Source organism: Citrus clementina, unplaced genomic scaffold (genome assembly GCF_000493195.1).
Source record: "Citrus clementina cultivar Clemenules unplaced genomic scaffold, Citrus_clementina_v1.0 scaffold_9, whole genome shotgun sequence".
Taxonomy (NCBI): domain Eukaryota; kingdom Viridiplantae; phylum Streptophyta; class Magnoliopsida; order Sapindales; family Rutaceae; genus Citrus; species Citrus x clementina.
In genome coordinates this window covers 4,413,137-4,426,305 of record NW_006261964.1, presented here as the reverse complement: position 1 = coordinate 4,426,305, position 13,169 = coordinate 4,413,137, and the positions used below count along the sequence as shown (strand labels likewise).

Here is a 13,169-nt window from a genome sequence, read left to right as displayed (position 1 = left end):
CCTTAATCGAAATTGAACGAGAAAAATCGATTTTGGGGGGGGGGGGGGGGGTGGTTGGGGTGTGGTGGGGTTGGGGGCTGGGGAATAAAATAAAAAGTAAAGCACGATTTACGCCACTTCCATTGCATCTAAATTAAAGTTGAATGTCGTTCATCATAAGTCACAAAACAATATCCTCAGAATTGTATAAATTAGGAAGAATTTTCGATTATCTACGGTGAATTGACTATCTTTAAATCACCTATATTTTTAAATTTTTTTTAATTTACTCTTTTTAAGTAACCATTATTTTTTAAAGACTTTAATTTATCCTTCATTTTTATTGAGAAAAAAAAATTCATCAACCACTCCTAGAAAAAGAAGGATGGTAATTAGATCATTTCGCTTTTGGGTTTCCTTTATCTTTTGAATTAAAATAGGGTAATTTGAGATTTTCATAAATAAAAAAGTGATTTGAAGATAATAAACACTAGGGGATAATAAGAAATTTACCCTATAAGGTATTCAAAAATTATTTCAAACAATTGGTAGAGTAATCTCATTTCTTTTTTCTTCTGATCGTTAGTTACGATGTTAGTTTTTTTTTAAAATAGTATTTCGATAAAAATAATATAATTTATATTGTTTTAGTGCCAAATTTGGTTAATCTTGGAACTAAACATTTTAAAAATTTGTTTAAGTGGGGAAACTAGAATGAACTAGAATGAAGGCTTAAATCTCATCGGATAATTTTGATGGTGGATGCAGAGAGTGCTTTGACAAACAAAAAGAATCTTTGGTTGCTAATACCCGTAAAATAGAAAATGGAGAAAAAAAAATTGTTAGTGACTGTTGATGCTGAAATCTGCTCGCCCTTGGACCGACCAGATTCTGTCACCAACGCTTATGTTATCGACTGTTTACTCGAACCACTAGGGTTGGAATCACCCTCCTTTCTCTCACTAGACCTGCGTTCACAAAAATGGGTCAGAGACGCCGGTGGTTTTGCCGGCGTAAACCCTCCGATGCCTAAGTTAGCATAAGGTGTTAACATATATGTTTCCATAATATTGATTTTGATGATAACAAATAAGTTTAAGAATGATTAATCTTTTAAGCTCAAATTATTTAATATTCTTTTTAAATAAATCATTATTTTCACATTATAAATGTTTTGTATTTAATGGAAAAATGATTTTATGAAATTGATTGTTTTTATTCTTTTTCAATAAATAATTATTTTCACATTATAAATGTTTCATATTTAATGGAAAAATGATTTTATGAAATTGGTTGTTTTTCAAAGTTTATGGTTTAATTGAAAGTATTTTGAAAACTTTGAAACAAACAAGTATTGCTTGAAATTTTGGTGAAGGACTTATTTGAAAAGTGTCATAGCATTTTGGGCTATAACATAATTTCAGAAAGTTTTGGGATTAACAAAGCATTACTTAGAAATTCTAAAATTGGACCTATTTGCAAAGTTTCATAACGTTTTGGGCTATAGTAGAGTTTTGTAAAGTTTTAGGGTCAAACTATAATTTTGGAAAATAATGCACTGTGCAGGTTACTGTAGCAATCATTGTAGCAAACGGCTAACCGTTTATTTAAAAACGGCTAACCGATAATTTCCAAAAAGCATGTTCTGCAAAGTATTGTTAAAATGATGATTCTGGAAATTAACGGTGAACCGTTTACTGAAAACGGTTAACCGATTATTTCCAGATTGCTAACCTTGAACCGTTTAGTAAGAACGGTTAAACCAAATTTGTTTCGCAGGTCTCTGGAAATTAACGGCGAAAGGGTAAGCCTAAACGGCTAACCGTTTATTTGAAAATTGGCCCAACGGTAACTTTGACCAGCCTAAACGGTTAACCGTTAATGGTTAACGGCGAACCGTTTTCGTGCAGACAATCTATAACGGCTAGTTTTTCAGCTCCAACTATAAATAAGCTCAATCCAATTCAAACAAGAAGAATTCCAACGATCATCATTGAGCAAAATATTGAGAATACAACTTTCATTGAGCTTTAAATCTTTGTATTCATCTCATTCATTCACACATTGAGCTTTCACTTGAGATCAAACACATTGTGTGAGAGGGATTCATTTGTAATCTTTTTTGTAAAATCAAGTTAAAAGATTGTAAGTGTTGGGATACACTTGGGTTAAGAGATTGGAGATAATCTCTTGTTGTAAAGGTCCATTGACACCTTGGAAGTCAATTGTAAGCGTTTGAAGCCTTGGGAGGCTAGCTTAGTGAAATCCTCAAGCCCGGTGTGCTTGGAGGCGTGGACGTAGCCGGGGATTGCCGAACCACGTAAAAATTCTTGAGTTTGCTTTCTCTTCCCTTACTCATTTATTATTGTGCTTTTATTGAATTTATTGTTTTCTAATTTATTAAGGCATTAGATTAAATTGTTGTGTGGTTTGCCTAGGATAATTTTTAAAATCCCAATTCACCCCCCCTCTTGGGTTGCCTAGTTAGTATTTCATTTGGTATCAGAGCAAGGTGCTCTTGTGTAGACTTAACCGTCTAGAGTTAAAGATCCATAGCAACCCAAATTAGCTCAACCATCATGGAAGGCCAATCTATCACTAGACCTCCATTTTTCGATGGAAATGATTATCCTTATTGGAAAACTAGGATGAGAATTTATTTACAAGCTTTAGATTATGAAATTTGGGAAGTTGTTTGTAATGATTTATTCATTCCTAGAAAGAATGCTTTAAGTGAGTTGGATAAGAAAAATATGTCTTTAAATTCCAAGGCTATGAATGCTTTATTTTGTGCCTTAGATAAAAATGAATTTCATAGAGTTTCAAATTGTTCTAATGCTTATGAAATTTGGAGAAAACTTGAAATTGTGTATGAGGAGACTACAAACGAGGAGGAATTTCATGAAGTGTCGAATTTGGCACTTATGGCAATTGGAGATGAATCAGATGATGAACTTGATGAGGTAAGTGATCCAACCTATGATGAATTGTATGATGCTTTTAAAGAAATGCATGATGAGTTGATGAAATTTGGTAAAAAGAATGCATGCCTTAAAACGAAATTGCTAGAATCTACAAATGAAAAGGATGCCATGCAAAAATGCAATGAGTCATTGAATGAGAAGATTAAAGGATTATAATTAGATAATAAAACCTTGCATAATAGAGTTGCATTATCAAATGAGAAACTTAGCACTTCACATTAGCATCTAGAATCATATGTAGATGACTTGAAAAATGAAAATGATGCTTTACAGAAATGCAATGATTCATTAAATGAAAAGATTAAAGGACTAGAGTTGGATAATAAATTGTTACATGATAGGATTGCATCATTTAAATGTCAACAAAGTATTTCGTATGAGCATGAAAAATCACATGTTGATAAATTGATGAATGAAAAGGATGTGCTTAAGAAAAAGAGTAATGAGCTCAATGAAATTGTGTTAAAATTCACAAATGGTCAAAAGAACTTAGAAAAATTACTAAGCACTCAAAAATGTGTGTTTGATAAAGGAGGACTTGGGTATAAGCCTTATTTGAAACAAAAATATTATAAGAATTATTTTGTTAAGGCTACCTCCACAAGTGATCATAAAATTGTTTGTCATTATTGCAATCAAAATGGTCATATGAAGAATAAATGTCCAATTAAGAGACATGTATATTATGGAGTCAAGTGTATTTGGGTTCCAAAAGGAACCATTGCTAACACTCAAGGACCCAAGAATATTTGGGTACCAAAGGGTACAACTTGAATTTGTTTTGTAGGTACCACAATCAAGGAATGGTGGAGAAGTTCCTTGATGAAAGCTTGTGAGGATATTCACTTGAGTATCAGCTAGGAGAAAAAGATGAGGCAAGATGATTTAATTGTTTTGGTAACAATTCTTGCCATATTAATTTTGTTGAATGAATCATTATAAATGAAATTGCGAAAGTATGCTTGTATGTTTACATGATGGAATTATCATTGTGTATAATATTGAGTGATTTATCATGATGCCTTTGTTTGATTTTGATGATTGTATAGTCTATGATTTCATCTTCTTAATTGTCTATCATCATTGTCCATCTCTTATATATGAGTGAATTCATATGCCATTAATTGTGTTATATCATCATTCATTTATAAAATTGACATCATTGTTTGATATGATTTCATATGTTTGGTCTTGTATGCATATATGTTTCATGCACTAATTGGCTTATTGAAAAGTTTTAAATCTCAAAATGATTAAAAAATTAATCAATTTTTAAAGCCAAAAATAAAATGGTGTGTGTAGTTCAAGTATAAAAGCTTGCCAAAAATCAATTAGAGCCAAATAGATTTCCAATGACTAAATCGGTTTATCACTTTCTCTAATCCGGAAAACCGCTTTCTTATTGATTTCTCTCGGGTCAAATTCCGGATAACTGGATTTTCAATCCGGAAAACCGGATTAGCTTTGGTTGCTCTTGGGACAACATTCGGATAACCGGATTCAAGTGAAGACCTCTCTGGAACATAACCAGATTTCCGGTTCTTCAAAATCCGGCAAGCCGAATTTGTGGAGTCACAAATCTGTCTCGAAACCGGCTAGCCGATTATGCAAACCGGCAAGCCGAATTCGTGCTTCTCACTCTCGGGCCAATATCTGGCCAACCGGATCACAAATCCGGCAAGCCGAATTCGGAGGTTTATTAGCACTATTCATCTTTCTTCCTCATTCGGTCTTCACATGTTCTTTCTCTCTCCAAAACCGTGAGCTGCTCACCTCTATTTTCATTCAAATTTCTCTTCATTTCTAAAATCATTTTAATTGATTCAAACTTACTCTTTATTTTGAAAATCCGAATTTGTGCATTTTGAGTATTTCAAATTACCACTTTTATAATGAGCTCTCCTTATGGATTTTACCATAGTTTTCTATTATATTATGCACTTACATTTTCATATGCATTGTTGCTTTCATTGTGGATTGATGATGATTATTGGTTGATATTTGGATGTTTTATATTTGGATAATGTGTTTAACATTGAGTGTTTTATCATGATGCATGGTTGTATATATAAGATGATAGCTTGTCAACTTATCATGATGGATTTGTTTTGATTATTTAATGCCTAAGCATGACAAATAAGTGATATGCTTTAATTCTCAATCTTTGAATACTTACATATTTCATGATTGTGTGATGTATATGCATGATAGATGAGTTATATGTTATTTCTTGTATTATAAATGATCATGGTGGAGAATTTGAAAATCATGCATTTGAGATTTTTTTTGTAATGATTTTCCATTGAGCATAAATTTTCATCACTTAGGACTCCACAACAAAATGGAGTTGTAAAGAGAAAGAATAGGTCTATTCAAAAAATGGCTAGGACCACATTGATTAGACATCATCTCAATAATACTCTCTATGGGCTTTGGAATTATAGAAAACCCAACATTAGTTATTGCAAAGTTTTTGGATGCAAATGTTTTATTTTGAGTACAAAAGATAATCTTGGAAAATTTGATCTAAAATTTGATGTTGGTATTTTTCTTGGCTATTCAAACACAAGCAAAACTTATGGAGTGTATAACAAAAGATCTTTGATTGTAGAAGAATTTATACATGTTATATTTGATGAGTCTAATTTTTCATCTACGGAGAAAGTTGTTGTTGATGATAATGTAGATGAAAAGTTACAAGAAGATTATCAAAGGATAGCCAAAAGAATGCACCACTTGAAAATCAAGAGGAACAACATGAAGAAACAAATGCGGAGTAAAATGAAGGTACTTCTCAAACACTCCCTAAGGAGTGGAGGTATGTTTCTTCTCACCTTAAGAACTTTATTTTGAAAGATCCATCACAAGGTGTAACTACTATATCATCACTTAAAAATATATGTGAGCATTTGTAATAATGAATTTGATCACTTGTTCTTAACTCATAATGATGGCTTATCTTAATAGCTATGTTGATTTTGATGATCTTATATTGCAATTATACACTTATGCTTTGCTTAAGATTTGAGATAAAGAATATGCTTTGATAATTACATGTATTTGAGGAAGTTTGATCTTATGGGATCTATGATTGGTGAATGAATGCATTTTTTTTACTTTATTGATGTATTGTCAAATATGCATTACTTGTTTTAAATAATATCGATAAGGGGAGAAATACATATACTTCGAGAATTTTAAGCATATGAGATTTTTTTTGTTATATTGAAATGTCACATTAGATATTTGTTGAGTTTAGTTGTCTTTATTTATAAAATGTGATTGGTAATTATGGAGCTTGAATATTTGATAATATGCATGCCAATTTGGTAAAGAAATCAAAACCTCTTTGCGAAGAAGAATTTTCAAAAATTCGGCATAAACTTGGAATGATTTAATTTCTTGATGATTGATAGGGGGAGATAACTATGATATGTTTTTGGATAAAATCATTTCGGTTAAAATTTTAAATTGGCCATATATTTAGGGGGAGCATATAATATGATCTTGGATAATATGCATTTTAATTTTAATTTTTTTTTGTTGTCCAAAGGGGGAGACAAAATAATATATTATTTCGATGTAGTCAAAAGAAGGAGAATAATATGCATTTTGAGTAATTGTTTTGATAATTGATATTTGATTATGATGATGATTTTGATGAATTTGAGATAATGATGATTTGATTACATGGGTGTTTTATATGATAATTTCATGTTATGAGTTGTTGATTTAGTAATTGATGGAATAATGATTCATGATATTTTAGTGTGATGATTTGTGTATGGAGTTGGCTTTTATCATGATGTATAATAATTTGGGAGTAATATTACTAATCTTGTATTTGAGGTAATGCTTGTTGTTAGTGGGAGATTCTTTCAAAATTTCTACTCAAACAACATGGGTAACAAATTTGCTACTTTTATTCTTTTCCTTTACGTTTTCTTTTTTATGATGAAAGGGGAGAAGAATACATGTTTTTAAATTTATAAAAATTTGCTACTTTTTTCTTTGCCAATTAAGTTTTTCTTTTTGATGATGAGGGGGAGAAAAATCCATGTATTTAAATCATTAACTTCGCTAATTGGCAAATTGTAAAAGAAAATTATATTTAGGGGAAGCAATTTGTGGAATCATTCTTTAAATACATGAAATGTTTGTCATCATCAAAAATGGGGAGATTGTTAACATATATGTTTCCATAATATTGATTTTGATGATAACAAATAAGTTTAAAAATGATTAATCTTTTAAGCTCAAATTATTTAATATTCTTTTTAAATAAATCATTATTTTCACATTATAAATGTTTTGTATTTAATGGAAAAATGATTTTATGAAATTGATTGTTTTTATTCTTTTTAAATAATAAATCATTATTTTCACATTATAAATGTTTCATATTTAATGGAAAAATGATTTTATGAAATTAGTTGTTTTTCAAAGTTTATGGTTTAATTGAAAGCATTTTGAAAACTTTGAAACAAACAAGTATTGCTTGAAATTTTGGTGAAGGACTTATTTGAAAAGTGTCATAGCATTTTGGGCTATAACATAATTTCAGAAAGTTTTAGGATTAACAAAGCATTATTTAGAAATTCTGAAATTGGACCTATTTGCAAAGTTTCATAACGTTTTGGGCTATAGTACAGTTTTATAAAGTTTTAGGGTCAAACTGTAATTTTGGAAAATAATGCACTGTGCAGGTTACTGTAGCAATCACTGTAGCAAACGGCTAACCGTTTATTTAAAAACGGCTAACCGATAATTTCCAGAAAGCATGTTCTGCAAAGTATTGTTAAAATGATGATTCTGGAAACTAACGGTGAACCGTTTACTGAAAACGGTTAACTGATTATTTCCAGATTGCTAACCTTGAACCGTTTAGTAAGAACAGTTAAACCAAATTTGTTTCGCAGGTCTCTGGAAATTAGCGGCGAAAGGGTAAGCCTAAACGGCTAACCGTTTATTTGAAAATTGGCCCAACGGTAACTTTGACCAGCCTAAACGGTTAACCGTTAATGGTTAACGGCGAACTGTTTTCGTGCAGACAATCTATAACGGCTAGTTTTTCAGCTCCAACTATAAATAAGCTCAATCCAATTCAAACAAGAAGAATTCCAACGATCATCATTGAGCAAATTATTGAGAATACAACTTTCATTGAGCTTTAAATCTTTGTATTCATCTCATTCATTCACACATTGAGCTTTCACTTGAGATCAAACACATTGTGTGAGAGGGATTCATTTGTAATCTTTTTTGTAAAATCAAGTTAAAAGAAGTTAAGTGTTGGGATACACTTGAGTTAAGAGATTGGAGATAATCTCTTGTTGTAAAGGTCCATTGACACCTTGGAAGTCAATTGTAAGTGTTTGAAGCCTTGGGAGGCTAGCTTAGTGAAATCCTCAAGCCCGGTGTGCTTGGAGACGTGGACGTAGGCGGGGATTGCCGAACCACGTAAAAATCCTTGAGTTTGCTTTCTCTTCCCTTACTCATTTATTATTGTGCTTTTATTGAATTTATTGTTTTCTAGTTTATTAAGGCATTAGATTAAATTGTTGTGTGGTTTGCCTAGGATAATTTTTAAAATCCCAATTCACCCCCCCTCTTGGGTTGCCGAGTTAGTATTTCAGTGTTTACGGGAAAACAATGTAATTTGGATTTAAGAAATTTGTTAGAAATTTGTAAGGAAATGGCCTGGTTGCAATTTGACAGCGTTTTCCCTCTCCCAGTTTTTCTGTCCCATTCTTCGTCGATTTCTTCTTCTTTTATAGCCGCTGTCCCCACGTTTCCGTTTGCCCTTCATCCCACCTTTTTCGGGTAGTGGCAGCCCCTCATGGGACACTAACTGCTGCGTTATGGACAAACGTGGGATGTCGCGTCTCCCGCAACGGTTCTGGGAAAGCGCAACTGCCGCGATTCTGTGAGATCGTGTTTCCGCTTTTTGGGGGATGGGTATCGACTCGGTATATACCTCTGGTCAGTATTCGTCTGTGCTCGGCTCATGTTGCCCCCTGTTCTGCTCGTACCATTTGGCTGAGGTGACTCATGCCGGGGTGGAAATAATAGCATGGCCGACCTAGTGCTTTTATTTGCTTAACACCAGTCCCCCAATTTCTGGTCTTGTGAGTGAAATGAGTCAAGAGTAGAAACTGATTGTCAAATCTAGCCAATCCGGGGGCTTCTCCTCTGGTCTTCTGTCTACCAGGACAGACCTGAGGATTTCTTTTCTTCAGGGGAGGTTTTGACCTGAGCATGGGCCTAAATGAGCATGGCCATTGCGTATCTGGGCTTGCATCTAGCCTGGCCTCTTGTAACAGTTGGTGACGTGGCATCCCCAGACTCTTCGTATTTTGAAATTTGAAACGACGGGCTAGCTGTCCTCGATGTACGGTGCGTTTCCATCACTTAAATGCTTTCATTTCCCCCTTTTCGTTTCAAATCCCTAGACTTATATCGTCATCTTTTACTACCCGTCTCTCCGTCGTTAACCTACCCTCTTTTTGAACTTTACTCACACTTCTTGCGTCCGGAGTTTCTACTTGCTGGTTCTTTCTCTGTCAAGGCAGCGCTATCAGGGCCAGTTCATTTCAGGTACTGCTTTTAATCTCTTCTCTGGTTGTTGTTGATTGGGTTCCGTGTTGCCCCCTTTTGTATCCGTATATTCGAGTTTTCTTTGTTTTCTTTTGGGATTTCGATATGTCAAACCGGAAGAGAAAATTAATTGTTGATGAGGGTGGCGAAGAATCAGGGGATTCAGGCCTCAACGTGTCAATACCCACTGATTTCTTAGGTCCCTCCAGTAGTGTAGGTCCTTCCCATGGCAGGGATACCCTTGAGTATCTACGCCCCTTGGTTGCCTCTCCCTCCCCCGAACTAGAGCTTGTAGGGAATAGAGGTGGACCTGCTTCGGGCTCTGGTGAGAACCACAGCTCTGGTGGGGTTGGGATCCCTGAAAGAGTTGGTGATGGTGAAGGGAGCAGTTTCGGACCGAGCGGACCTGCTAAGAAAAGGAATCTTGGCCATAGGGTGGAGGCTGATTCCTACCCTATTGATTACATAGCCTGTGCTACCACCCAAACTGACCTGTTCAAGCTTAGGAACCTCTACGACATTCCTGAGGAGGTTCTTCTTGTAGTTCCTGGGAAGGGTGATGTTCCTAGTCGGCCTCCGCGGGGGTATGTGACGATGCACCTAGAGAGTTTCAAACTAGGAGCTCGGCTGCCCCTTCAACGTTATTTTGCCAAGATATTAGGAGGTATGCACCTGGCCCCAGGTCAGCTACACCCGAACGGGTGGAGGGTTCTCTCGGCAATGTTTGTGTTGTGGGAGAGGTGCGGGTTGGAGGAGCCTTCCCTTGTTGAAGTGAAACATCTGTATCAGCTGCGGAGCAGCCCAAGGGAGGCGGGCTGGTACTACTTCATGTCCAGTTCTGCGAAGGGAAAGCCAATCACCGGTTTCCCCTCCTCGTGCAAAAATTGGAAGAACAAATTCTTCTTTGCTGGGGTAAATTGGTGTCCAGCACTCCGTTCGTTGGGTGGTGATATTTACCTTCCAACGCAGTTTGTCACCCCAGGTCGTTCATTTTTTGCCTATATTCTTTCTCAAATTGTCACTTATCGAGTTCTTTAACCTCTTTTGCTATTTCAGAGTCGTGGGGTTTGATCGGGGGGCTTGGAGATCGTCCTTTGCTTCAGGTGGAAACTGCTCTGGTGAACGCGTCTACTTGCCAAGACCTCTTGTCTCCAACAAACCTGGTCGGTTCGGGCCTAGTGGACATTGCCGCTGGAATGGATAATAAGATCCTCAGCGCGATGAGCAGGAAGCGTGGTCGGGCTCGGAGCAGCTTCAGCAATCCTCCTCCTCCTTCGAAGAAAACCAGCGTCGGCCATTCCAAGGCTCTTGTCCCTGCTCTGCCCCCTCCCCCACCCCGTAAGAGTGGCGGGGAGAAAACTTCTGATAAGAGTCCTGAGGTCAGCTACCAGTCTGGGGACCGGGCTTCTCCGCTACCTTCTCAGGATCAAGCGGACTACTTGAGTCTGTATCAGAAGGATTTCAAGAAATCGGTGGGGCCCAAGATGGTGAAGGACATCGAGAGTATGAACCTCTCCGAGCTAGCTGCTTCTGTTCAGAGAGTGTCTTTCAGGCTGGCCACCATGGTTTCGTGCTACAAGATTGGGTCCGCGCCCCATGAGAGGAAGCTCCAAGCTGACAATCATGAATTGAAGAAGAAAGCTGACTCTGCTGATCGCTCCAAGGAGAAACTGGCTGAGCTGAACAAGCAGATTGCGGAGCTAGAGGAGAAGGTTGCGGTTGCTGAATCCACTTCCTCCAAACTCGAGGGCGAGTTGGGTGACCTGAGATATGATCTTCAGGCTACTCAAACTGAAAGGGATACTTTGAGGTTTGCCCTTGAGGAGGAAATCAAATCCTTGGGTGAGCAGCTGGCCGAGGAGAAAGGCAAATCCGCTGATGTGGATGATCGGCTGGATGCCGAGTATGATTCTGGGGTTGCCTTCTCCTACAAGTGCATCATGTCTGTGCTTAAGACAGAATATCCCGAGCTGGACATGAGCAAGCTAGAGGCCGGAGTGCAGCGGTATATGGCGGAGGTCGACCAAGTAGACAAGGAGCAGGGTGAGCAGGAGCAGGTGGAGGCTCTTTTGGATGAGGTGCCGGAGGGAGAAGCTGGGTAGCGTGTTTTTGAAGTGGGACAGGGGTCCGTGCCTCCTCCTCCCGATATTGCTGACCTTCCACCTCCCGAGATAGCTGACCCTTCACCTGCTGAGGCCGTAGATCCTCCTAATCCTTAGGTCTATTTTTGTACAGACTATTTTTTTCATTTGCTTTGTAAACATTTGAACGTTTATGAAATTTTTTTGAATGTTCTCTATTGGCTTTCTTGTCTGGTTTTGCCTGTTGGTTCTTTAGTGCATCGAACAGGAATAGGCATCCGTTTGCCTTAGTAAAATTTTCGCAAAACTGCCTGCTGGTCTTCGGTGACTGAGCAGGAGCAGACACTTACTTGCCTTAGTAAAAGTTTCGTAAATTTAGCTGCTGGTCTTTCGTTGACCGAGCAGAAACAGGCACTTTGTTGCCTTAGTAGAATTTTCGTAGCTTTAGCTGCTGGTCTTTCGTTGACCGAGCAGAAACAAGCCCTTTGTTGCCTTAGTAGAATTTTTGAGAAATTAGCTGCTGGTCTTTGTTGACCGAACAGAAACAGACTTTTACTTGCCTAAGTGAAACTTTCGAGAAATTAGCTGCTGGTCTTCGTTGACCGAGCAGATGCAGGCACTTACTTGCCTTAATGAAACTTTCGAGAAATTAGCTGCTGGTCTTCGTTGACCGAGCACAAGCAGGCACTTACTTGCCTTAGTGAAACTTTCGAGAAATTAGCTGCTGGTCTTCGTTGACCGAGCAGAAGCAGGCACTTACTTGCCTTAGTAAAACATTCGAGAAATTAGCTGCTGGTCTTCGTTGACCGAGCAGAAGCATGCACTTACTTGCCTTAGTGAAACTTTCGAGAAATTAGCTGCTGGTCTTCGTTGACCGAGCAGAAGCAGGCACTTACTTGCCTTAGTGAAACTTTCGAGAAATTAGCTGCTGGTCTTCGTTGACCGAGCAGAAGCAGACACTTACTTGCCTTAGTAAAACATTCGAGAAATTAGCTGCTGGTCTTCGTTGACCGAGCAGAAGCAGGCACTTACTTGCCTTAGTGAAACTTTCGAGAAATTAGCTGCTGGTCTTCGTTGACCGAGCAGAAGCAGGCACTTACTTGCCTTAGTAAAATTTTTATTGATCTTGCTAGCAGGGGGATTTCATGCTGAATTCATCTTTATTTGAAATTTGAATGCATTACAAGAATACTGAATACATACATGTGCAGCAAAACCATTATGTAGTTAACATAGATAACTTGTCAAAATGAGGATTTAGTAGAGCACTTTGCTTACTGGAAATACTTCTTCAGGTGTTCGGCGTTCCATGACCTCTTCACTTCTCGTCCATCTTGGTACACTAATTTATAGGCTCCTGGTCCAGTGGCTCGTATCACCCGGTATGGGCCTTCCCACTTTGGGCCAAGAGCGCCATGGTTAGGATCCCTGGTGTTTTGGTTCACCTTCCTAAGTACCCAATCTCCTACTCGGAACTGCCTTACGCGTACGTTCTTGTTGTAATAACGCATGAGCCTTTGTTGGTACT

The 13,169-nt window shown here is 37.3% G+C and overlaps 1 protein-coding gene across 1 annotated transcript; it reads left to right on the top strand.

Annotated features, from left to right (window-relative positions):
- The first annotated feature begins 9,665 nt into the window (after nt 1-9,665).
- On the top strand, nt 9,666-11,662 carry LOC112096765. Its single transcript, XM_024180439.1, has 2 exons — nt 9,666-10,542; nt 10,617-11,662. The coding sequence occupies exons 1-2, from the start codon at nt 9,666-9,668 to the stop codon at nt 11,660-11,662; spliced, it is 1,923 nt and encodes a 640-aa protein (XP_024036207.1).
- The last annotated feature ends 1,507 nt before the right edge of the window (nt 11,663-13,169 follow it).